This window comes from Oncorhynchus kisutch, linkage group LG13, assembly GCF_002021735.2.
Source record: "Oncorhynchus kisutch isolate 150728-3 linkage group LG13, Okis_V2, whole genome shotgun sequence".
NCBI classification, from domain to species: Eukaryota; Metazoa; Chordata; class Actinopteri; order Salmoniformes; family Salmonidae; genus Oncorhynchus; species Oncorhynchus kisutch.
Window position 1 is genome coordinate 64,505,424 of NC_034186.2, and position 23,507 is coordinate 64,528,930.

The window sequence follows — 23,507 nt, forward strand, 5'->3', positions numbered from 1 at the left end:
AGCGCTTCATTAAAGTTGATACATTCACAGAGGTTTTCATTCACATGTTCTATGTCTTATTTCTTTAATGTATTACTTATTTCTACCATATTTAACATAGCCAACAACATGCATGATTGTATTATTGTATGTTGTATGGTTTGGGAAATGATATATGTGACCATTCATGCACTTTACTGTACTCATTTTGTTTGGTCAGAATCGCTTTGACAATCTGTTCCGTAAGTACATCACCTACACTGGTGGAGAGGAGCTGTTTGGCCTGCCTGTGACCCAACACCCTCAGCTGCTGGAGATCAGGAGACAGCTCACCCTCCTCCAGAAGCTCTATGGACTCTACAACAGTGTCATCGACACCGTCAACGGCTACTATGACATCCTCTGGGCCGACATCCACATAGACAGGATCAATGACGAACTTCTTGACTTCCAGACGCGGTAAGGAAACCAAACAACAACCCAGACCATGAGAGACATTTACACAGAACTCATTGATGAATAATCTCATTGAAGATTTACATTTCCAAAAGGAAGTTATATGTTCGTGTTTTTTCACCCTCCCATTTCCAGTTGTCGCAAGCTGCCCCGTGCCCTCAAAGAGTGGAAGGCATTCCTTGACCTGAAGAAAAGTATAGATGAGTTCAACGAGTGTTGCCCCCTACTAGAACTGATGACCAACAAGGCCATGATGACGCGTCACTGGAAGAGAATCGCCGAGGTGACAGGACACAGCTTCGAGGTGGAGACGGACACTTTCAAGCTGCGCAACATCATGGAAGCTCCGCTCCTCAAATGCAAAGAGGAAATTGAGGTGATTATGGATTTTTGTTGTTTGTGCTGAAACCCGGGAAGGAACCAGGTAATTGATTCTCTATAGCCGTACAACTACCGGTACTCCACTCACCATAACTATTCTGTACTGTAAATTGAGGCCAGAAAAAAAGGTTGTTTGACCCCAATGGGACAAGTTGATTAATTAAACAAAGGTAAAATAAAGATGAATGTTGTTTGAACTCCCGCTGGGCAGGATATTTGCATCAGTGCGGTGAAGGAGAGGGACATTGAGCAGAAGCTGAAGCAGGTGATTGCTGAGTGGGACAACAAGACGTTCACCTTCGCCAACTTCAAGACGCGAGGGGAGCTGCTGCTGAGGGGCGACAGCACCGCTGAGATCATTACTAACATGGAGGACAGCCTCATGGTGCTGGGATCACTCATGAGCAACAGGTTAGACTAGATACCTACTGGAGGCACAAATGACTTAGCCTGGAAATCTAGACTGATTTCTGCTTCATGCTTGTTAACAATAGTGAAATTTAGCCTAATTCAGTCTTGATTTTGAGGCAACAAATGACCTGGGGTTTCGGAGTGATATATGATTTCTTCTCAATTTTTTATCATATTTCAGTACAGGAGGTTGGTGGGACCTTAATTGGGGAGAACGGGCTCATGGTAATGACTGGAGCGGAATCTGTGGAATAGTATCAAACACATGGTTCACAGGTGTTTGATGCCATTCCATTTGCTCCGTTCCGGCCATTATTATGAGCCCCCTCAGCAGCCTTCACTGTATTTCAGCATCCAGTTGACTTGTCATCTAGTGTTCAGCAGTTGTGGTGTTTGTGTTTAGACAGTTGTGTTTAGACTGGGGGTGCTTTGTATAAATCCCTGTAAGGTTTCAGCTGCATTGTACAGACTTTTAGTGTTGTTTGTGTACTGTAGTAGTCAATGCTTGACTTAGATGATGACTTGGTGTTCCACAGGTACAACACGCCATTCAAGCCCCAGATCCAGAAATGGGTTCAGAACCTTTCCAATACCACTGACATCATAGAGAACTGGATGACTGTCCAGAACCTGTGGATCTACCTTGAGGCTGTGTTCGTGGGAGGGGACATAGCCAAACAGCTACCCAAGGTAAGAACCAATACATTGACTTTTCATCTGAAAACACATCTTTAACCTTATGCTATTAGCGATGGGGTTCCACAATTTCTTGAACTTTTACAGTGCCCTGGTTTTTCAGAAATCACTTATTGGGGGAAAACCCAGGAACTTTTTGCAAACTTAGGAATGACAATCTAGTCTGAATCATCTGAATGACAGGAGGCGAAACGCTTCTCCAACATCGACAAGTCCTGGGTGAAGATCATGACGCGGGTCCATGAGATGCCCAACGTGGTGCAGTCATGTGTGGGGGACGAGACCATGGGACAGCTGTTGCCTCACCTGCTGGAACAACTGGAGATCTGTCAGAAGTCTCTTACTGGGTAAGTCTATCTGAATGTCTATCGGAAGTTTCTCACTAGGTAAGTCTGTCTGGAGGTCTGTTATAAGTCTCTAGGTAAGTCTGCCTGGAGGTCTGCCAGAAGTCTCTGGGTGAGTCTGTCTGGAGGTCTGCCAGAGGTCTCTGGGTGAGTCTGTCTGGAGGTCTGCCAGAAGTCTCTGGGTGAGTCTGTCTGGAGGTCTGTCAGAAGTCTCTGGGTAAGTCTGTCTGGAGGTCTGTCAGAAGTCTCTGGGTAAGTCTGCCTGGAGGTCTGTCAGAAGTCTCTGGATAAGTCTGTCTGGAGGTCTGTCAGAAGTCTCTGGATAAGTCTGCCTGGAGGTCTGTCAGAAGTCTCTGGATAAGTCTGCCTGGAGGTCTGTCAGAAGTCTCTGGATAAGTCTGCCTGGAGGTCTGTCAGAAGTCTCTGGATAAATCTGTCTGGAGGTCTGTCAGAAGTCTCTGGGTGAGTCTGTCTGGAGGGCTGTCAGAAGTCTCTGGGTAAGTCTGTCTGGAGGTCTATCAGAGGTCTCTCACTGGGTAGGCCTATACTTATACTTTGAATTTGTTTTAAATAGTTTAATTGAAAGTATTCATGTACCAGTATGACACCTTCCAAGTTTGCCTACGTTGTACATTGGTAACTTGATGATGTGTACTAAACTAGTAATATTTTCAAACCTTTTTTTTAAGGGGTAGCTTTAATCTTGCAGATTGGAGCTTCTGGCTATCCAGTTTTCAACCCTTGGTTGTGTGTGATTGTGTGACTGACAGGTACTTGGAGAAGAAGCGTCTGCTGTTCCCTCGGTTCTTCTTTGTGTCTGACCCGGCCCTGCTGGAGATACTGGGCCAAGCCTCGGACTCCCACACCATCCAGGCCCATCTGCTCAACGTCTTTGACAATATTAAATGTGTCCGCTTCCATGACAAGGTACAGTAACGCACAGACAGACATATACAGTGAGGGAAAATGTATTTGATCCCCTGCTGATTTTGTACGTTTGCCCACTGACAAAGAAAGGATCCGTCTATAATTTTAATGGTAGGTTTATTTGAACAGTGAGAGACAGAATAACAACAAAAATATCCAGAAAAACGCATGTCAAAAATGTTATAAATTGATTTGCATTTTAATGAGGGAAATAAGTATTTGACCCCTCTGCAAAACATGACTTAGTACTAGGTGGCAAAACCCTTGTTGGCAATCAGAGGTCAGACGTTTCTTGTAGTTGGCCACCAGGTTTGCACACATCTCAGGAGGGATTTTGTCCCACTCCTCTTTGCAGATCTTCTCCAAGTCAGTAAGGTTTCGAGGCTGATGTTTGGCAACTCAAACCTTCAGCTCCCTTCACAGAATTTCTATGGAATTAAGGTCTGGAGACTAGTTAGGCCACTCCAGGACCTTAATGTGCTTCTTCTTGAGCCACTCCTTTGTTGCCTTGGCCATGTGTTTTGGGTCATTGTCATGCTGGAATGCCCATCCACTACCTGTTTTCAATGCCCTGGCTGAGGGAAGGAGGTTCTCACCCAAGATTTGACGGTACATGGCCCCGTCCATCGTCCCTTTGATGCGGTGAAGTTGTTCTGTCCCCTTAGCAGAAAAACACCCCCAAAGCATAATGTTTCCACCTCCATGTTTGACGGTGGGGATGGTGTTCTTGGGGTGATAGGCAGAATTCCTCCTCCAAACACGGCGAGTTGAGTTGATGCCAAAGAGCTTCATTTTGGTCTCATCTGACCACAACAATTTCACCCAGTTGTCCTCTGAATCATTCAGATGTTCATTGTCAAACTTCAGACGGGCATGTATATGTGCTTTCTTGAGCAGGGGGACCTTGCGGGCGCTGCAGGATTTCAATCCTTCACGGCGTAGTGTGTTACCAATTGATCATTGACAAGATCCTCCCATGTAGTTCTGGGCTGATTCCTCACTGTTCTCACGATCATTGCAACTCCACGAGGTGAGATCTTGCATGGAGCCCCAGGCCGAGGGAGATTGATAGTTCTTTTGTGTTTCTTCCATTTGCGAATAATCGCACCAACTGTTGTCACCTTCTCACCGAGCTGCTTGGCAATGGTCTTGTAGCCCATTACAGCTTTGTGTAGGTCTAAAATCTTGTCCCTGACATCCTTGTAGAGCTCTTTGGTCTTGGCCATGGTGGAGAGTTCGGAATCTGATTGAATGATTGCTTCTGTGGACAGGTGTCTTTTATACAGGTAACAAACTGAGATTAGGAGCACTCCCTTTAAGAGTGTGCTCCTAATCTCAGCTCATTACCTATATAAAGACACCTGGGAGCCAGAAATCTTTCTGATTGAGAGGGGGTCAAATACTTATTTCCCTCATTAAAATGCAAATAAATGTATAACATTTTTGACATGCGTTTTTATGGATGTTTTTGTTGTTATTCTGTCTCTCACTGTTCAAATAAACCTACCATTAAAATTATAGACTGATCATTTCTTTGTCAGTGGGCAAACGGACAAAATCAGCAGAGGATCAAATACTTTTTTCCCTCACTGTAATTTCTTTCAACAACTATCCCCGTCAGGCCTCCTGATCAATTGACTTATTTGACTATTAGTAGTATCTGTCCTTCTGCAATAGTAACTAACCCGGATTCAGCAACATCGATAGTATCTGATCTTCTGTCTCCACAGATGTACGACCGGATCCTGGCCATCTCGTCCAGGGAGGGGGAGACGGTAGAGCTGGATTGGCCGGTGACTGCTGAGGGGAACGTGGAGGTCTGGCTCAACGCCCTGCTGAAGGAATCCCAGAGGTCTCTTCACCTGGTCATCAGACAGTCTGTCCTGGCCATCCAGGACTCAGGCTTCCAGCTCATTGAGTTCCTGGACACTTTCCCTGCTCAGGTGGGGAGACATGGGATACATCCTAAATACCACCCTATTACATAGTCCACTACTTGTAACCCAGACCCTGTTCAAAAGTAGTGCACTATATAGGCTGCCATTTGTGACACAGTCCTGGTCTTGGAGTCATCATTCATTCTCTTTTATAATGTGATAGATGACCTTAACTTTGAGCTTGGCGCAATGGCCTTGTAGTAAGACTTTCCCACATCTATGTTCCATTACTCAATACCTGATCAGGGATTCCTGTTCTTCTGACATTATCCTCCATTATTGTATAACTGAAACTGATCTACACACTAGCCACATTCCATACATTCCTGATGTTATACATTGTCCTGATTACAGCCCTGATTGATAGGAAAACAGGAAAGATGACTTTACATTCTCTCATTGATGTCCTATCATGATGTCCTCTCTTCCTGACTCCATCAACCAGGTTGGTTTGCTGGGAGTCCAGATGATCTGGACCAGAAACTCAGAGGAGGCCCTGACCAACGCCCGCTACGACCGTAAGATCATGCCCAAGACCAACCAGTTCTTCCTGGAGCTCCTCAACACCCTGATAGACATGACCACTAAAGACCTGGCCTCAATGGAGCGGGCCAAGTATGAGACACTCATAACCATCCATGTTCACCAGAGGGACATCTTTGATGACCTGGTGAGTGGACTGGAATCACAAACTGAATCAGGGGCTAAAATAGTACTTCAACCCCAAAGGTCCCTTTTGGCAAACTGTTCCACCAAATATTTTCTGATTAGGGCATGGTAGAGTCTGAGAATATCCATTTGAGTTTCCCCTGGTATTCAAATCACATTTGACAATTGGGGTTTTAGGGATTTCAGAGACTTTAGCAATGCTTTGTTTCCAGAATGGTTTCTCTTTCCCCCTGCTCTTCCCTCAGTGTCGGCTGCATATCAAAAGCCCTACAGACTTTGAGTGGCTGAAGCAGTGTCGTTTCTACTTCAATGAGGACTCTGACAAGATGATCATCAACATGACTGACGTAGGCTTCATCTATCAGAATGAGTTCCTGGGCTGCACTGACAGACTGGTCATCACCCCTCTCACTGACAGGTAGGGACTAACTCGTCATCAACCCTCTCACTGACAGGTAGGGACTAACTCGTCATCACCCCTCTGACTGACAGGTAGGGACTAACTAGTCATCACCCCTCTGACTGACAGGTAGGGACTAACTAGTCATCAACCCTCTGACTGACAGGTAGGGACTAACTAGTCATCAACCCTCTCACTGACAGGTAGGGACTAACTAGTCATCACCCCTCTCACTGACAGGTAGGGACTAACTAGTCATCACCCCTCTGACTGACAGGTAGGGACTAACTAGTCATCACCCCTCTGACTGACAGGTAGGGACTAACTAGTCATCACCCCTCTCACTGACAGGTAGGGACTAACTCATCATCACCCCTCTCACTGACAGGTAGGGACTAACTAGTCATCACCCCTCTCACTGACAGGTAGGGACTAACTCATCATCACCCCTCTGACTGACAGGTAGGGACTAACTAGTCATCACCCCTCTGACTGACAGGTAGGGACTAACTAGTCATCAACCCTCTGACTGACAGGTAGGGACTAACTAGTCATCAACCCTCTCACTGACAGGTAGGGACTAACTAGTCATCACCCCTCTCACTGACAGGTAGGGACTAACTAGTCATCACCCCTCTGACTGACAGGTAGGGACTAACTAGTCATCACCCCTCTGACTGACAGGTAGGGACTAACTCATCATCACCCCTCTGACTGACAAGTAGGGACTAACTAGTCATCACCCCTCTGACTAACAGGTAGTGACTAACTAATCTTCACATCTCTTACTGACAGGTAGGGACTAACTGCCAGTACCATGGCCCAGCCTAACTTTTTAGTGCCCACAAGTGTATGGTGTATCACATTGAATATCTTTGGGTGATTATCCTGGATGTACCTTTTCCTTGGTGTGTGTTTGTCCCAGGTGTTACATCACACTGGCCCAGGCTCTGGGGATGAGTATGGGAGGAGCCCCGGCCGGACCTGCAGGGACGGGGAAGACTGAGACCACTAAAGACATGGGCCGCTGCCTGGGGAAGTACGTGGTGGTCTTCAACTGCTCCGACCAGATGGATTTCAGAGGACTGGGGAGGATCTTTAAAGGTAGGAGCTTCTACTCATATTGCCTGGTCCCAAATACATTTGTGCTCTCTTGTCAACTCCTGTGTCATTTGCATGGCAATGACCATAGGAGTTGGATATCCAGTACAAACAAAACGTATATGATTTGTGGCGATTATAAGCTATATAAGATGTCACTCATATTACAGTGAAGAGAATGATGATCTCAACCTGAACCTAATGAACAGTGTAATGTTGTGTGTCTGATTTGCAGGTCAGGCTCTTGGGGTTGTTTTGAATGAGGAGTTCAATGTGAAGAGTGATGTGTAATGTTGTATTGATTGACAGGTCTAGCCCAGTCGGGCTCTTGGGGCTGTTTTGATGAGTTCAACCGTATTGACCTATCAGTGCTCTCCGTGGCGGCCCAGCAGATCGCCATCGTGCTTACCTGCAAGAAGGAGCGCCGCAAGAACTTCATCTTCACCGACGGAGACAACGTGGAAATGAATCCCGAATTCGGCATCTTCCTGACTATGGTTATTATTATTAGCCGTCTATAAACTACTCACCGTAGAAACCCCTTCACAAACATGTTGTCAAGTAGAGCTTCATTTAAAGTACTTCTGAAAGGAATAGTGAATTCTTGTCTCAAAGAAGATGAACTGAAACTAGTCCAAATCAGACAAGGTTTATTATTACTTAGAGGATGTTAGTCATAGACTTCGTTTAGCTTTTTATTCTTAACAGTCTCACCTGGTTAAATAAAGATTTGATTATTAAATGTTTTTGCCCCCCATCAGAACCCGGGCTACGCAGGTCGTCAGGAGCTTCCAGAGAACCTGAAGATCAACTTCCGCTCAGTGGCCATGATGGTCCCAGACCGTCAGATCATCATCCGGGTCAAGCTGGCCAGCTGTGGCTTCATAGACAACATAGAGCTAGCCAGGAAGTTCTTCACTCTCTACAAACTGTGTGAGGAGCAACTCTCCAAGCAGGTCAGCTGTGAAATTAAATGTAACTACTGTAGGTATTTCAATGAGAGCTGAACATGCAACGCTATACATTTTAGTAGTTCCATATGAGTAAACAATCAAGTTAAGTGAAAGGTTATTTAAAGGTGTATCATCAAAGTCTCAAATCCCTTTAGAGGGAATTGACATACCACATGTCAGGTGGATGGATTATCTTGCCACAGAGAAATGGTCACTAACAGGGATGTAAACACATTTGTGCACAAATGTGAGAGAAATGCATTTTTTCTTTGGTCTATGACCAATTTCTGAGATCTTTTATTTCAGCTCAGGAAACATAGAACCAACACTTTACATGTTGCATTCATATTTTTTGTTCAGTATAAAAACAACTTAACTGTCCATGTATGTGTTGATTATGATCTGTGTGTAGTTCATAGTTTGATTTCCATACAGTCCATGTTGGGTTCACTCTGTTTTTAAGGTGCATTATGACTTTGGACTGCGAAACATTTTGTCAGTTCTGCGAATACTGGGGGCGGTGAAACGAGCGAACCCCAATGACACAGAATCTACCATCGTCATGAGGGTTCTCAGAGATATGAACCTGTCCAAGCTGGTGAGTACAGTCACTCAAATATACAGGACATTCTCCTCGAAATCAACTGCTGTTCTCCTCAAAATCAACTGCCATTTTAGAAAAGCAATTTTTTTAAGCAGCATTAAGTGTTACAGATTGTTATTTTTTTCATATACTATTCTGTAATACATGAAAAATGATTTCATCTTCAGTGAGGTGCAACATAACAGAAGTGGCATTGTGGTTAACGTCACTGACATAATACTATATAATATATGTGTGACATAATACGGACTTCACTGACATAATACTATATGTGTGTGACATAATACTGACTTCACTGACAATACTATATGTGTGTGACATAATACTGACTTCACTGACATAATACTATATGTGTGTGACATAATATTGACTTCACTGACATAATACTATATGTGTGTGACATAATACTAACTTCACTGACATAATACTATATGTGTTGACAGATAGATGAAGACGAGCCATTGTTCCTCAGCCTGATAGAGGACCTCTTCCCTGGGATCCAGCTGGATAAAGCAGGCTTCTCAGAGCTGGAGACAGCTATCGACAAACAGGTGAGAAAACATTTTATATAATCCCTTTACATTAAGTTTGAAAATTCTCCCTGTTACTCTGAAGTCTATCAACTATAAAAAATAATTGACCCAATAAATTACTGGGAGTTTATATATGGAGTGTGCGACTCTCTTTATTTTGATAGTTTAAGGTTGCTGTTGTTGTGTTAGCTGATTAGCTGTTGTTGTCTCACCTGTTGTTTTAGCTAGCTCTCCCAATCAACACCTGCGATTACTTTATGCCTGGCTGTATGTCTCTCTCAAATGTCAATATGCCTTGTATACTGTTGTTCAGGTTAGTTATCATTGTTTTAGTTTACAATGGAGCCCCTAGTTCCACTCTTCATACCTCTGATACCTCCTTTGTACCACCTCCCACACATGCGGTGACCTCACCCTTTACTACCAGCATGTCTAGAGATACAACCTCTCTTATCATCACCCAGTGCCTGGGCTTACCTCCGCTGTACCCGCACCCCACCATACCCCTGTCTGCGCATTATGCCCTAAATATATTCTACCATGCCCAGAAATCTGCTCCTTTTATTCTTTGTCCCCAACGCTCTAGGCGACCAGTTTTGATAGCCTTTAGCAGCACCCTCATACTACTCCTCCTTTGTTCCACGGGTGATGTGGAGGTAAACCCAGGCCCTGCATGTCCCCAGGCACCCTCATTTGTTGACTTCTGTGATCGAAAAAGCCTTGGTTTCATGCATGTCAACATCAGAAGCCTCCTCCCTAAGTTTGTTTTACTCAGTGCTTTAGCACACTCTGCCAACCCTGATGTTCTTGCCGTGTCTGAATCCTGGCTTAGGAAGGCCACCAAAAATTCTGAGATTTCCATACCCAACTATAACATTTTCCGTCAAGATAGAACTGCCAAAGGGGGCGGAGTTGCAGTCTACTGCAGAGAGAGCCTGCAAAGTAATATCATACTTTCCAGGTCCATACCCAAACAGTTCGAACTACTAATTTTAAAAATGACTCTCTCCAGAAATAAGTCTCTCACTGTTGCCGCCTGCTACCGACCCCCCTCAGCTCCCAGCTGTGCCCTGGACACCATTTGTGAATTGATCGCCCCCATCTAGCTTCAGAGTTTGTTCTGTTAGGTGACCTAAACTGGGATATGCTTAACACCCCGGCAGTCCTACAATCTAAGCTAGATGCCCTCAATCTCACACAAATCATCAAGGACCCCACCAGGTACAACCCTAAATCTGTAAACAAGGGCACCCTCATAGACGTTATCCTGACCAACTGGCCCTCCAAATACACCTCTGCTGTCTTCAATCAGGATCTCAGCGATCACTGCCTCATTGCCTGTATCCGCTACGGGCCCGCAGTCAAACGACCACCCCTCATCACTGTCAAATGCTCCCTAAAACACTTCTGCGAGCAGGCCTTTCTAATCGACCTGGCCCGTGTATCCTGGAAGGATATTGACCTCATCCCGTCAGTTGAGGATGCCTGGTCATTCTTTAAAAGTAACTTCCTCCCCATCTTAGAAAAGCATGCTCCGTTCAAAAAATGCAGAACTAAGAACAGATATAGCCCTTGGTTCACTCCAGACCTGACTGCCCTCGACAAGCACAAAAACATCCTGTAGCGGACTGCAATAGCATTGAATAGTCCCAGCGATATGCAACTGTTCAGGGAAGTCAGGAACCAATACACGCAGTCAGTCAGGAAAGCAAAGGACAGCTTTTTCAAGCAGAAATCTGCATCCTGTAGCTCTAACTCCAAAAAGTTCTGGGACACTGTAAAGTCCATGGAGAACAAGAGCACCTCCTCCCAGCTGCCCACTGCACTGAGGCTAGGTAACACGGTCACCACTGATAAATCCATGATAATCGAAAACTTCAACAAGCATTTCTCAATGGCTGGCCATACCTTCCTCCTGGCTACTCCAACCTCGGCCAACAGCTCCGCCCCCCCCCCCCCCCCCCCGCAGCTACTCGCCCAAGCCTCCCTAGCTTCTACTTTACCCAAATCCAGATAGCAGATGTTCTGAAAGAGCTGCAAAACCTGGACCCGTACAAATCAGCTGGTCTTGACAATCTGGACCCTCTATCTCTGAAACTATCCGCCGCCATTGTCGCAACCCCTATTACCAGCCTGTTCAACCTCTCTTTCATATTGTCTGAGATCCCCAAGGATTGGAAAGCTGCCGCAGTCATCCCCCTCTTCAAAGCGGGAGACACCCTGGACCCAAACTGTTACAGACCTATATCCATCCTGCCCTGCCTATCTAAGGTCTTCGAAAGCCTAGTCAACAAACAGATCACTGACCATCTCGAATCCCACCGTACCTTCTCCGCTTTGCAATCTGGTTACCGAGCCGGTCACGGGTGCACCTCAGCCACGCTCAAGGTACTAAACGATATCATAACCGCCATTGATAAAAGGATCACCAACTACTTTGCAGACAGAGTTCAGTGTGTCAAATCGGAGGGCATGTTGTCCGGTCCTCTGACAGTCTCTATGGGGGTGCCACAGGGTTCAATTCTCAGGCCGACTCTTTTCTCTGTATTTATCAATGATGTTGCTCTTGCTGCGGGCGATTCCCTGATTCACCTCTACGCAGACGACACCATTCTATATACTTCTGGCCCTTCCTTGGACACTGTGCTATCTAACCTCCAAACGAGCTTCAATGTCATACAACACTCCTTCCGTGGCCTCCAACTGCTCTTAAACGTTAGTAAAACCAAATGCATGCTTTTCAACCGTTCGCTGCCTGCACCCGCACGGCCGATTAGCATCACCACCCTGGATGGTTCCGACCTAGAATATGTGGACATCTATAAGTACCTAGGTGTCTGGCTAGACTGTAAACTCTCCTTCCAGACTCATATCAAACATCTCCAATCTAAAATCAAATCTAGAGTCGGCTTTCTATTCCGCAACAAAGCCTCCTTCACTCACGCCGCCAAACTTACCCTAGTAAAACTGACTATCCTACGTTAGTCAGCACCTCCACACAAAATAATTTTGCATACCCAGCTCATGTTTTTGACTCTGAAGCCTATCTACATGTAGTTTCTCATAACCCTCCTCCTTACACTGGTTCTCTCCTCTCCTCACCACCCATCTCTTCTCCGTTTCCCTACAGTACATTTGAGTAATTTAGCAGATGCTCTCATCCAGGGCAACTTACATGAGCAATGCCTTGTTCAAGGGCACATCAACATGTTTTTTTACCTCATCACCTCAGGGATTCGAACCAGCGAACTTTTGGTTACTGGCCCAACGCTCTTACGCGCAAGGCTACATGCCGCACCCACAGTATAATACCGAGTTTAAGGGATGAATCTGTCTTGGTTTTAGCCTTAATACCATAGTAGCATAAAACCTTTTTTCGATCTAAATGTGAGGTAAGGATTTATTTGTATTAACATGAAGAGTTCCCCTCACTGTCTTCCATTGTTCTCCATACTGTAGGTGGAGGAGTCTGGTCTCATAACATGAAGATTTCACCTCACTGTCTTCCATTGTTCTCCATACTGTAGGTGGAGGAGTCTTGTCTCATAACAAGAAGAGTTCACCTCACTCTCTTCCATTGTTCTCCATACTGTAGGTGGAGGAGTCTGGTCTCATAACATGAAGAGTTCACCTCACTCTCTTCCATTGTTCTCCATACTGTAGGTGGAGGAGTCTGGTCTCATAACATGAAGAGTTCACCTCACTCTCTTCCATTGTTCTCCATACTGTAGGTGAAGGAGTCTGGTCTCATAACATGAAGAGTTCCCCTCACTGTCTTCCATTGTTCTCCATACTGTAGGTGGAGGAGTCTGGTCTCATAACATGAAGAGTTCCCCTCACTGTCTTCCATTGTTCTCCATACTGTAGGTGGAGGAGTCTGGTCTCATAACATGAAGAGTTCCCCTCACTCTCTTCCATTGTTCTCCATACTGTAGGTGGAGGAGTCTGGTCTCATAACATGAAGAGTTCACCTCACTCTCTTCCATTGTTCTCCATACTGTAGGTGGAGGAGTCTGGTCTCATAACATGAAGAGTTCACCTCACTCTCTTCCATTGTTCTCCATACTGTAGGTGGAGGAGTCTGGTCTCATAACATGAAGAGTTCCCCTCACTGTCTTCCATTGTTCTCCATACTGTAGGTGGAGGAGTCTGGTCTCATAACATGAAGATTTCACCTCACTGTCTTCCATTGTTCTCCATACTGTAGGTGGAGGAGTCTTGTCTCATAACATGAAGAGTTCACCTCACTCTCTTCCATTGTTCTCCATACTGTAGGTGGAGGAGTCTGGTCTCATAACATGAAGAGTTCCCCTCACTCTCTTCCATTGTTCTCCATACTGTAGGTGGAGGAGTCTGGTCTCATAACATGAAGAGTTCACCTCACTCTCTTCCATTGTTCTCCATACTGTAGGTGGAGGAGTCTGGTCTCATAACATGAAGAGTTCACCTCACTCTCTTCCATTGTTCTCCATACTGTAGGTGAAGGAGTCTGGTCTCATAACATGAAGAGTTCCCCTCACTGTCTTCCATTGTTCTCCATACTGTAGGTGGAGGAGTCTGGTCTCATAACATGAAGAGTTCCCCTCACTGTCTTCCATTGTTCTCCATACTGTAGGTGGAGGAGTCTGGTCTCATAACATGAAGAGTTCCCCTCACTCTCTTCCATTGTTCTCCATACTGTAGGTGGAGGAGTCTGGTCTCATAACATGAAGAGTTCACCTCACTCTCTTCCATTGTTCTCCATACTGTAGGTGGAGGAGTCTGGTCTCATAACATGAAGAGTTCACCTCACTCTTCCATTGTTCTCCATACTGTAGGTGGAGGAGTCTGGTCTCATAACATGAAGAGTTCCCCTCACTGTCTTCCATTGTTCTCTATACTGTAGGTGGCGGAGGCAGGTCTGATCAGCCACCCTCCATGGAAGCTGAAGGTGATTCAGCTGTTTGAGACCCAGAGGGTCCGCCATGGCATGATGGCCCTGGGGCCCAGCGGAGCAGGAAAAACCACCTGCATTCACACCCTGATGAGAGCCATGACAGGTGAGAAACATCCCCATCAAAACACTGGACTTATTTGACCTTATTTACTTCCCCATGGCAGTCATACTTAACTAAAAGTTGTGTTAAGTGAATGTGTGTGTGTGTGTTTGCACCCACAGACTGCGGTCAGCCACACAAAGAGATGCGTATGAACCCCAAAGCGATCACCGCCCCTCAGATGTTTGGCCGTCTAGATGTAGCTACCAATGACTGGACTGACGGCATCTTCTCTACCCTGTGGAGGAAGACCCTGAGAGCCAAGAAAGGTGAGACGGACACCTCTTATTTCATATTTTTATATATTGTGTGTTTTTGTTCTGCCTTGTTATTGTGAGTAATACATTGTTATTGATTATTATTGCATTGTTGGGTTTTGAGTTTGCGAGAAAGGCATTTCACTGTGCTTGTGCATGTGACATTAAAACTTGAAAGAAATACCCTGGACTTATACGATCCTTGCTTTACACTTATTTTTTTTATTTAACTAGGCAAGTCGGTTAAGAACAAATTCTTATTTACAATGACGGCCTACCAAAAGGCAAAGGGCCTCCTGCGGGACAGGGGCTGGGATGTAAAAAAAATATATATATATATATATATAAATATATATGAGAAAACACACATCAGGTCAAGAGAGACACCACTACATAAAGAGATCTAAGACAACAACATAGCATGATACCAACACAACATCCCTGCAGCACAACATGGTAGCAGCACCAATCATGGTACAAACATTATTCGGCGTAGACAACAGCACAAAGGGCAAGAAGGTAGAGACAACACATGCAAGTTTACTCAATTAGACATGTTAGAGCATGAACCCACATATAGTGCATACCATATAGTCTCTATGAAATTCATGTAGAACAAAGGGGCAGACCATTTCCATGTTTTTCAATATTCTCATATCTTTCTATTAATTTCCCTATCATTTCCCTATAGTTTTACTAAAAGTGATATTCTAATATGCTCTGACCTCCATAGTTGATTTTGATTAGTTTAATAAGCAGACTGGTTCTAATGTCCCTCTCCTCTGCAGGGGAGCACATCTGGATAGTACTAGATGGACCAGTAGATGCTATCTGGATAGAGAACCTCAACTCTGTACTGGATGACAACAGGACTCTGACCCTGGCCAATGGAGACAGGATCCCCATGGCCCCCAACTGCAAGATCGTGTTTGAGCCCCACAACATCGACAACGCCTCGCCTGCCACCGTGTCTCGTAACGGAATGGTGTTCATGAGCTCTTCTGTGCTCAACTGGAGCCCCATTCTGGAGGTGGGCACAGGAACCTTCGCTCACTCTTTATCAGTGGATGAAAATGTGTGTGTGTGCGTACATCCGTGCATGCTTGTGTGTGTGCATCTTTGTCTATGTGTCTGTGTGTGTATATTTGTGTATGTGTGTATCTTTGTCTGTGTGTGTGTGTATGTGTGTATATGTGTATCCTTGTCTGTGTGTGTATATGTGTGTATCTTTGTCTGTGTGTGTATATTTGTATCTGTGTGTATATTTGTCTGTGCGTGTATCTTTGTCTGTGTGTGTATATTTGTGTATCTTTGTCTGTGTGGGTATATTTGTGTATGTGTGTATCTTTGTCTGTGTGTGTATATTTGTGTATGTGTGTATCTTTGTCTGTGTGTGTATATTTGTGTATGTGTGTATCTTTGTCGGTGTGTGTGTATCTTTGTATGTGTGTGTATATTTGTGTATGTGTGTATCAAATCAAAGTTTATTTGTCACGTGCACCGAATGCAACAGGTGTAGACTTTACAGTGAAATGCTTACTTACAAGCTCTAACCAATAGTGCAAAAAAGGTTTTAGGTGAACAATAGGTAAGTAAAGAAATAAAAACAACAGTAAAAAGACAGTGAAAAATAACAGTAGCGAGGCTACGTACAGACACCTGTTAGTCAGGCTGATTGAGGTAGTATGTACATGTAGATATGGTTAAATTGACACGGTATATATGATGAACAGAGAGTAGCAGTAGCGTAAAAGAGGGGTTGGTGGGTGGTGGGTGGTGGGTGGCGGGACACAATGCAGATAGCCCGGTTAGCCAATGTGCGGGAGCACTGATTGGCCGGGCCAATTGAGGTAGTATGTACATGAATGTATAGTTAAAGTGATTATGCCTATATGATGAACAGAGAGGAGCAGCAGCGTAAAAGAGGGGTTGTCGGGGGGGGGGACACAATGCAAATAGTCCGGGAGGCCATCTGATTACCTGTTCAGGAGTCTTATGGCTTGGGGGTAAAAACTGCTGAGGAGCTTTTTTGTCCTAGACTTGGCACTCCAGTACCGCTTGCCATGCGGTAGTAGAGAAAGACAATTTTTAGGGCCTTCCTCTGACGCCGCCTGGTGTAGAGTTCCTGGATGGCAGGCAGCTTAGCTCCAGTGATGTACTGGGCCATACGCACTACCCTCTGTAGTGCCTTGCGGTCGGAGGCCGAGCAATTGGCATACCAGGCAGTGATGCTCTCGATGTTGCAGCTGTAGAACCTTTTGAGGATCTCAGGACCCATGCCAAATCTTTTTAGTTTCTTTGTCTGTATGTGTATATTTGTGTATATGTTTGTCTGTGTGTGTGTGTGTGTGTGTGTGTGTATTTGTGTATATCTTTGTCTGTGTGTGTGTATATTTGTGTATGTGTGTATCTTTGTCTACATATATACATGTGTGTTTGTCCCCATGCAGGGCTGGCTGAAGAAGCGTTCCCGTCAGGAGGGAGAGGTGCTGAGAGAGCTGTTCTCCTCTTCATTCCCAGAGCTCTACCGGTTCACTGTTCGCTGTCTGGAGTACAAGATCGACATGCTGGAGGCCTTCGTCATCATGCAGAGCATCAACATGCTGCAGGGCCTCATTCCCGCCAAGGTAGACACCCGGAAACCTCCATATTCCAACCATATTAAAAACCCTGCAGAAGGGGGATAATATCCGTACATCACTGAGCTCTATGAATACTGTTGGAGTGAATTGCCCCACATTCCTCATAGAGACAAATTGGAATGTTCTAATGCCTAACTGATTTAATTAATCCTGTCATTGTGCTTCTGTAAGCACTCTTTTCAATTACTGTTGGACTGTAACTCTCTGGACTCTGCATCTATGTGAGGGTGGATTTCCATTTCCCTTTACTGTAGGTGACTGATTAATTTGAGTACCAAGTAGGAAATATAGTAGATCTAATGATGTAGAGGGGCTTTGGTACAGTATGTTGTGTTGATAGTGACTGTGTTCCAGGAACAGTGTGGGGAGGTGTCCAGGCAGCATGTGGAGCGTCTCTATGTGTTTGCTCTCATGTGGAGCATCGGAGCTTTACTGGAGCTGGAAGACAGGAGGAAGATGGAGAGCTGGCTCCGTGGCAACGACAACATCCATCTGGACCTCCCAGATATACCATCAGAGAGCGAGGACACCATGTTCGACTACCACGTCACTACAGGCGGTGAGGGGTTCATGTTCAGTAGACAGACTCCAAAAACTCACAACACACACTCAGTCCTCTTTTTACTGTTATGGAAGACACAGTGAACAAAAAAATTAACACAACATGTAAAGTGTTTCATGAGCTGAAATAAAAGATCCCAAAAATGTTCCATATGCACAAAAAGCTTAAGTTTACATCCCTTTTAGAGAGCATTTCTCATTTGCCAAGATAATCCATCCACCTGGTGTGGCATATCAAGAAGATGATTTAACAGCATGATCCTTACACAGGTGCACCTTGTGCTGTGGACAATAAAAGGCCACTCTAAAATGTACAGTTTTATCACACAACACAATGCCACCGATGTCTCAAGTTTTGAGGGATCTTGGAATTGGCATGATGACTGCAGGAATTTCAGAGCTGTTGCCAGAGAATTTAATGTTCATATCATACTGTACCATAATGTCGTTTTCGAGAATTTGGCAGTACGTCCAACCGGCCTCGCAACCACATACCACGTGTAACCATGTCAGCCCAGGACCTCCTCATCCGGCTTCTTCACCTGCGGGATCGTCTGAGACCAGCCACTCGGACAGCTGATGAAGAATTTCTGCACAAACTGTCAGTAATTGTCTCAGGGAAGCTCATCTGCGTGCTCGCCGTCCACACCAGGGTCTTGACATGACTGAAGTTCGGCGTCGTAACCGACTTCAAATGCTCACCTTCGGTGGCCCCTGGTATGCTGGAGAAGTGTGCTCTTCACTGATGAATCCCGGTTTCAACTATACCGGGCAGATGGCAGACAGCGTGTATGGCGTGTATGGCGTCGTGTGGGCGAGCGGTTTGCTGATGTCAACGTTGTGAACAGAGTGCCCCATTGTGGCGGTGGGCTTATAGTATGGACAGGCATAAGCTACGGACAATGAACACAATTGCATTTTATCAATGACAATTTGAATCCACAGAGATACTGTGACGAGATGCTGAGGCCCATTGTCATGCCATTCATCCGCTGCCATCACCTCATGTTTCAGCATGATAATGCACGGCCCCATGTCGCAAGGATCTGTACACAATTCCTTGAAAGGGAAAATGTCCCAGTTCTTCCATGGCCTGCATACTCACAATGTCAACCATTGAGCATGTTTGGGATGCTCTGGATCAATGTGTACAACAGCGTGTTCCAGTTCCTGCCAATATCCAGCAACTTTGCACAGCCATTGAAAATGAGTGGGACAACATTCCACAGGCCACAATCGACAGCCTGATCGACTCTATGCGAATGAGATGTCACGCCGCATCTGCACACACCAGATACGGACTGGTTTTCTGATCCACACCCCTCCCTTTTCTTTTAAGATATCTGTCACCAGCATATGTATATCTGTATTCCCAGTCATGTGAAATCCATAGATTAGTTAATTAATCTATTTCAAATGACTGATTTCCTTATATGAACTGCAACTCAGGAAAATCTTTGAAATTGTTGCATGTTGTGTTTGTTTTTGTTCAGTGTAGATCATAAGATCATATTGGTCTTTCACAGTGCTCTTGCTCAATTATAAATATCACCATCAGATCTCTCATTAAACCATCAATATGCGTTAAATTCACCTGCACAGCTGATGTTGGTGTTACCATAGTCCTGCTTGCTACCAGTCTTTCATGATATGTTCACCCTCCGGTGGGTATTATCATCAGAAGAATGTTGTCCTTTTTGAACAGAATAAGGGTCATTTATCTATTTGACAGTCATTCTTTACAACTGAACTAAAGTATTTCCATCTGAGGACATCATGGATGGTGAAAATTCCATCTGAGGACATCATGGATGGTGAAAATTCCATCTGAAGACATCGTGGATGGTGAAAATTCCATCTGAAGACATCGTGGATGGTGTTCATGATGCTCGTATTATTTGTTTTTCAATGACTTATTCTTGTATGTGCAGGTCAGTGGGTCCACTGGAACACACGGGTAGAGGAGTACATCTACCCATCAGACATCACCCCAGAGTACGGATCCATCCTGGTCCCCAACGTAGACAATGTCCGCACTGACTTCCTCATCCAGACCATCGCCAAACAGGGCAAGGTGGGTGTCCATATTCACAAAGGGACTCAGAGTAGTAGTGCTGATCTAGGATCAAGTCCCCTTTGTACACTATATATAAAAAAGTATGTGGACACCCCTTCAAATTAGTGGCTATTTCAGCCACACCCATTGTTGACAGGTGTATAAAATTGAGCACATCCATGCCACCTTTCCAACAAGTCAGTTTGTCAATTTTTGCCCCGGTCAACTGTAAGTGATGTTATTGTGAAGTGGAAACGTCATGGAGCAACAACAGCTCACCACGAAGTGGTAGGCCCCACAAGCTCACTGAACTGGACCGCCGCGTGCTGAAGCGTGTAGCTCGTAAAGATCGTCTGTCCTCTGTTGCAACACTCGCTACCGAGTTCCAAACTGCCTCTGGAAGCAATGTCAGCACAATAACTGTTCGTCGGGAACTTCATGAAATGGTATTCCAAGGCCGAGCAGCCGAACACAAGACAAGCGTTGGCTGGAGTGGTGTAAAGCTCGCCGCCAGTGGACGGACAGTAATCCGGGTTTGGCCGAATGCATAGTGCCAACTGTAAAGTTTGGTGGAGGAGGAATTATGGTCTGAGGCTGTTTTTCATGGTTCGGTCTCAGCCCCTTAGTTCCAGTGAAGGGAAAACGCTACAGCATGCAATGACATTCTAGACAATTCTGTGCTTCCAACTTTGTGGCAAAAGTTTGGGGAAGGCTCTTTCCTGTTTCAGCATGACAATGCCCTCGTGCATTAACTGGGCTACATGGAGTCCTGACCCCAACCCCATCGATCACCTTCGGGATGAATTGGAATGCCAGGCCAAATCGCCCAACATCACTAATGCTCTTGTAGCTGAAGTCACTGCAGTAATGTTCCAACATCTAGTGGAAAGCCTTCCCAGAAGAGTGGAGGCTGTTATAGCAGCAAAGGGGGACCAACTCCATATTAATGCCAATGGTTTTGGAATGAAATGTTCAATGAGCAGGTGTCCACATACTTTTGGTAATGTAGTGTATATACAGTGCATTCAGAAAGTATTCAGACCCCTTACCTTTTTCCACATTTTGTTACTTTACAGCCTTATTCTAAAATGTATTACATTTATTGTTTTCCTCATCAATCTACACACAATACCCCATAATGACAAAGCGAAAAGAGTTTATTTTTTATTTTTTACCAACGTATTAAAACAATAAAACAGAAATAACTTATTTACAAAAGTATTCAGACCTTTTGCTATGAGACTCAAAATTGAGCTCAAGTGCATCTTGTTTCCATTTATCATCCTTGCGATTTTTCTACAAGTTGATTGGAGTCCACCTGTGGTAAATTAAATTGATTGGACATGATTTGGAAAGGCAAACATCTGTTTATATAAGGTCCCGCAAAAACCAAGCCATGAGGTCGAAGGAATTGTCCGTAGAGCTCAGAGACAGGATTGTGTCAAGACACAGGTCTGGGGAAGGGTACCAAAAAATGGCTACAGCATTGAAGGTCCCCAAGAACACAGTGGCCTCCATCATTCTTAAATGGAAAAGAGCTTCCAAGAGCTGGCCACCCATCCAAACTGAGGAATCAGGGGAGAAGGCCCTTGGTCAGGGAGGTGACCAAGAACCCGATGGTCACTGACAGAGCTCCAGAGTTCCTCTGTGGAGATGGGAGAATCTTCCAGAAGGACAACCATCTCTGCAGCACTCCACCATGGTAGAGTGGACAGACGGAAGCCACTCTTCAGTAAAAGGCACATGACAGCCCGCTTGGAGTTTGCCAAAAGGCATCTAAAGGACTCTCAGAACATGAGAAACAAGATTTTCTGGTCTGATAAAACCAAGATTGACCTCTGGCACCATCTCTATGGTGATGCATGGTGCTTGCAGCATCATGCTGTTGGGATGTTTTTCACCGGCAGGGACTGGGAGACCAGTCAGGATCGAGCTTGAGAGGATTCGCAGAGAAGAATGGGAGAAACTCCCCAAATACACATGTGCCAAGCTTGTAGCGTCATACCCAAGAATACTCAATAATGTAATCGCCGCCAAAGGTGCTTCAACAAAGTACTGAGTAAAGAGTCTGAATACTTATGTAAATTTAATATTTCAGTTTTAATTTTTAATACATTTTCACACACCAAAAAAAATTGTTTTGCTTTGTTTTTATGGGGTATTGGGTCCATTTTAGAATAAGACTGTAACGTAACAAAATGTGGAACAAGTGAAGGGGTCTGAATACTTTCCGAATTTACTGTATATTCTTATTATAATCTAAAATGATCCTATATCAGCAATCTTGTTCTGAGTGTACACGTATTGTTAATTTGGCTTGTATGTGGAGGATAAATTACCCCCTAGCCATGTGATCTTGGTCAGATCCTCAAGAGTAATCCCTTCCTCGTTTTGTCGCAGGCTGTGTTGTTGATCGGAGAGCAAGGCACAGCCAAGACCGTCATCATCAAGGGATACATGTCAAAGTACGACCCCGAAACTCACATGGCCAAGAGTCTCAACTTCTCCTCCGCCACAACTTCACTCATGTTCCAGGTATTACACCTCCAAAACAACACCACACACTTCCTGCACTTTACTCTAACGTTTCAACTTTTAGATGGACTTTCTAAGATCAGTTGTGAATGAATGAAAAGGTTTTCCAGTAACTTGTCAGAAAGTTTATCTGACTACTTCAGGTCTATGCGACATTTATTTACAGTAACATTACTTCAAATGTGTGTTTTGTTCCTTTAATTCACTGTCTGTAAAGATGAAACACTCAACCCAATCTTTCTTTCTTTCCAGCGGACTGTGGAAAGCTTTGTGGACAAGCGGGTGGGCACCACCTACGGCCCTCCTGCAGGGAAGAAGATGTCCGTCTTTGTGGACGACATCAACATGCCAGTCATCAACGAATGGGGAGATCAGGTCGGACTCATACTCAGCACTCGTTAAATCACCATAGCGAAAGCCCAAAAATTACAATTTTCCCATTTGTTTGCCTGGGAAACCTTACCATATGAAATTGCAATCCGATAGTGTACAGCTTATTCTGCCTTTTTACCTAATTTCCTAATTTGACTCACCCCGTTTTAGGTCACCAATGAGATAGTCCGCCAGCTGATGGAACAGAACGGGTTTTTCAATCTGGAGAAGCCAGGGGAGTTCACCAATATAGTGGACATCCAGTTCCTGGCAGCGATGATCCACCCAGGGGGAGGCCGCAACGACATCCCACAGAGACTGAAGAGGCAGTTCTCCATCTTCAACTGCACCCTGCCCTCCAACACATCCATCGACAAGATATTTGGTGGGTTTGGCTCCTTTAAAAACTCTGGAATTGCATCTGTGTGGAGACTCTATGGTTTATCTTCTTGATCAGTGTGGGTTTCCCTCTCCCCCTCTAGCATATTTAAAAAAGAAAATGTATGAATACCCTGTAATTTGAGTTACCAATACTACTTCTCATCCATTGACACTGGGCTTGTTTGAATTTTGACTCTATTAGATATCTATATATACATATATAATTACACCATTATATATCTCTCAATAAAAACACTATTTTATTTAACTTATTTA

The 23,507-nt window shown here is 44.7% G+C and overlaps 1 protein-coding gene across 1 annotated transcript in view; it reads left to right on the plus strand.

The window, feature by feature from the left end:
• The window catches only part of LOC109901699 (dynein heavy chain 5, axonemal), an 80,846-nt gene that overhangs the window by 34,224 nt on the left and 23,115 nt on the right, over positions 1–23,507 (plus strand). The window contains exons 26-48 of the mRNA XM_031786918.1: positions 200–438; positions 571–811; positions 1,028–1,227; positions 1,764–1,917; positions 2,107–2,270; positions 3,038–3,194; positions 4,925–5,137; positions 5,577–5,801; positions 6,046–6,218; positions 7,126–7,304; positions 7,611–7,798; positions 8,063–8,257; positions 8,718–8,852; positions 9,302–9,409; positions 14,277–14,430; positions 14,550–14,696; positions 15,473–15,714; positions 17,135–17,311; positions 17,681–17,885; positions 19,819–19,961; positions 22,344–22,478; positions 22,731–22,853; positions 23,022–23,235. Of these exons, the coding sequence (XP_031642778.1) occupies positions 200–438; positions 571–811; positions 1,028–1,227; positions 1,764–1,917; positions 2,107–2,270; positions 3,038–3,194; positions 4,925–5,137; positions 5,577–5,801; positions 6,046–6,218; positions 7,126–7,304; positions 7,611–7,798; positions 8,063–8,257; positions 8,718–8,852; positions 9,302–9,409; positions 14,277–14,430; positions 14,550–14,696; positions 15,473–15,714; positions 17,135–17,311; positions 17,681–17,885; positions 19,819–19,961; positions 22,344–22,478; positions 22,731–22,853; positions 23,022–23,235 (4,111 nt within the window). The remainder of the gene's footprint in view (positions 1–199; positions 439–570; positions 812–1,027; positions 1,228–1,763; positions 1,918–2,106; positions 2,271–3,037; positions 3,195–4,924; positions 5,138–5,576; positions 5,802–6,045; positions 6,219–7,125; positions 7,305–7,610; positions 7,799–8,062; positions 8,258–8,717; positions 8,853–9,301; positions 9,410–14,276; positions 14,431–14,549; positions 14,697–15,472; positions 15,715–17,134; positions 17,312–17,680; positions 17,886–19,818; positions 19,962–22,343; positions 22,479–22,730; positions 22,854–23,021; positions 23,236–23,507) is intronic.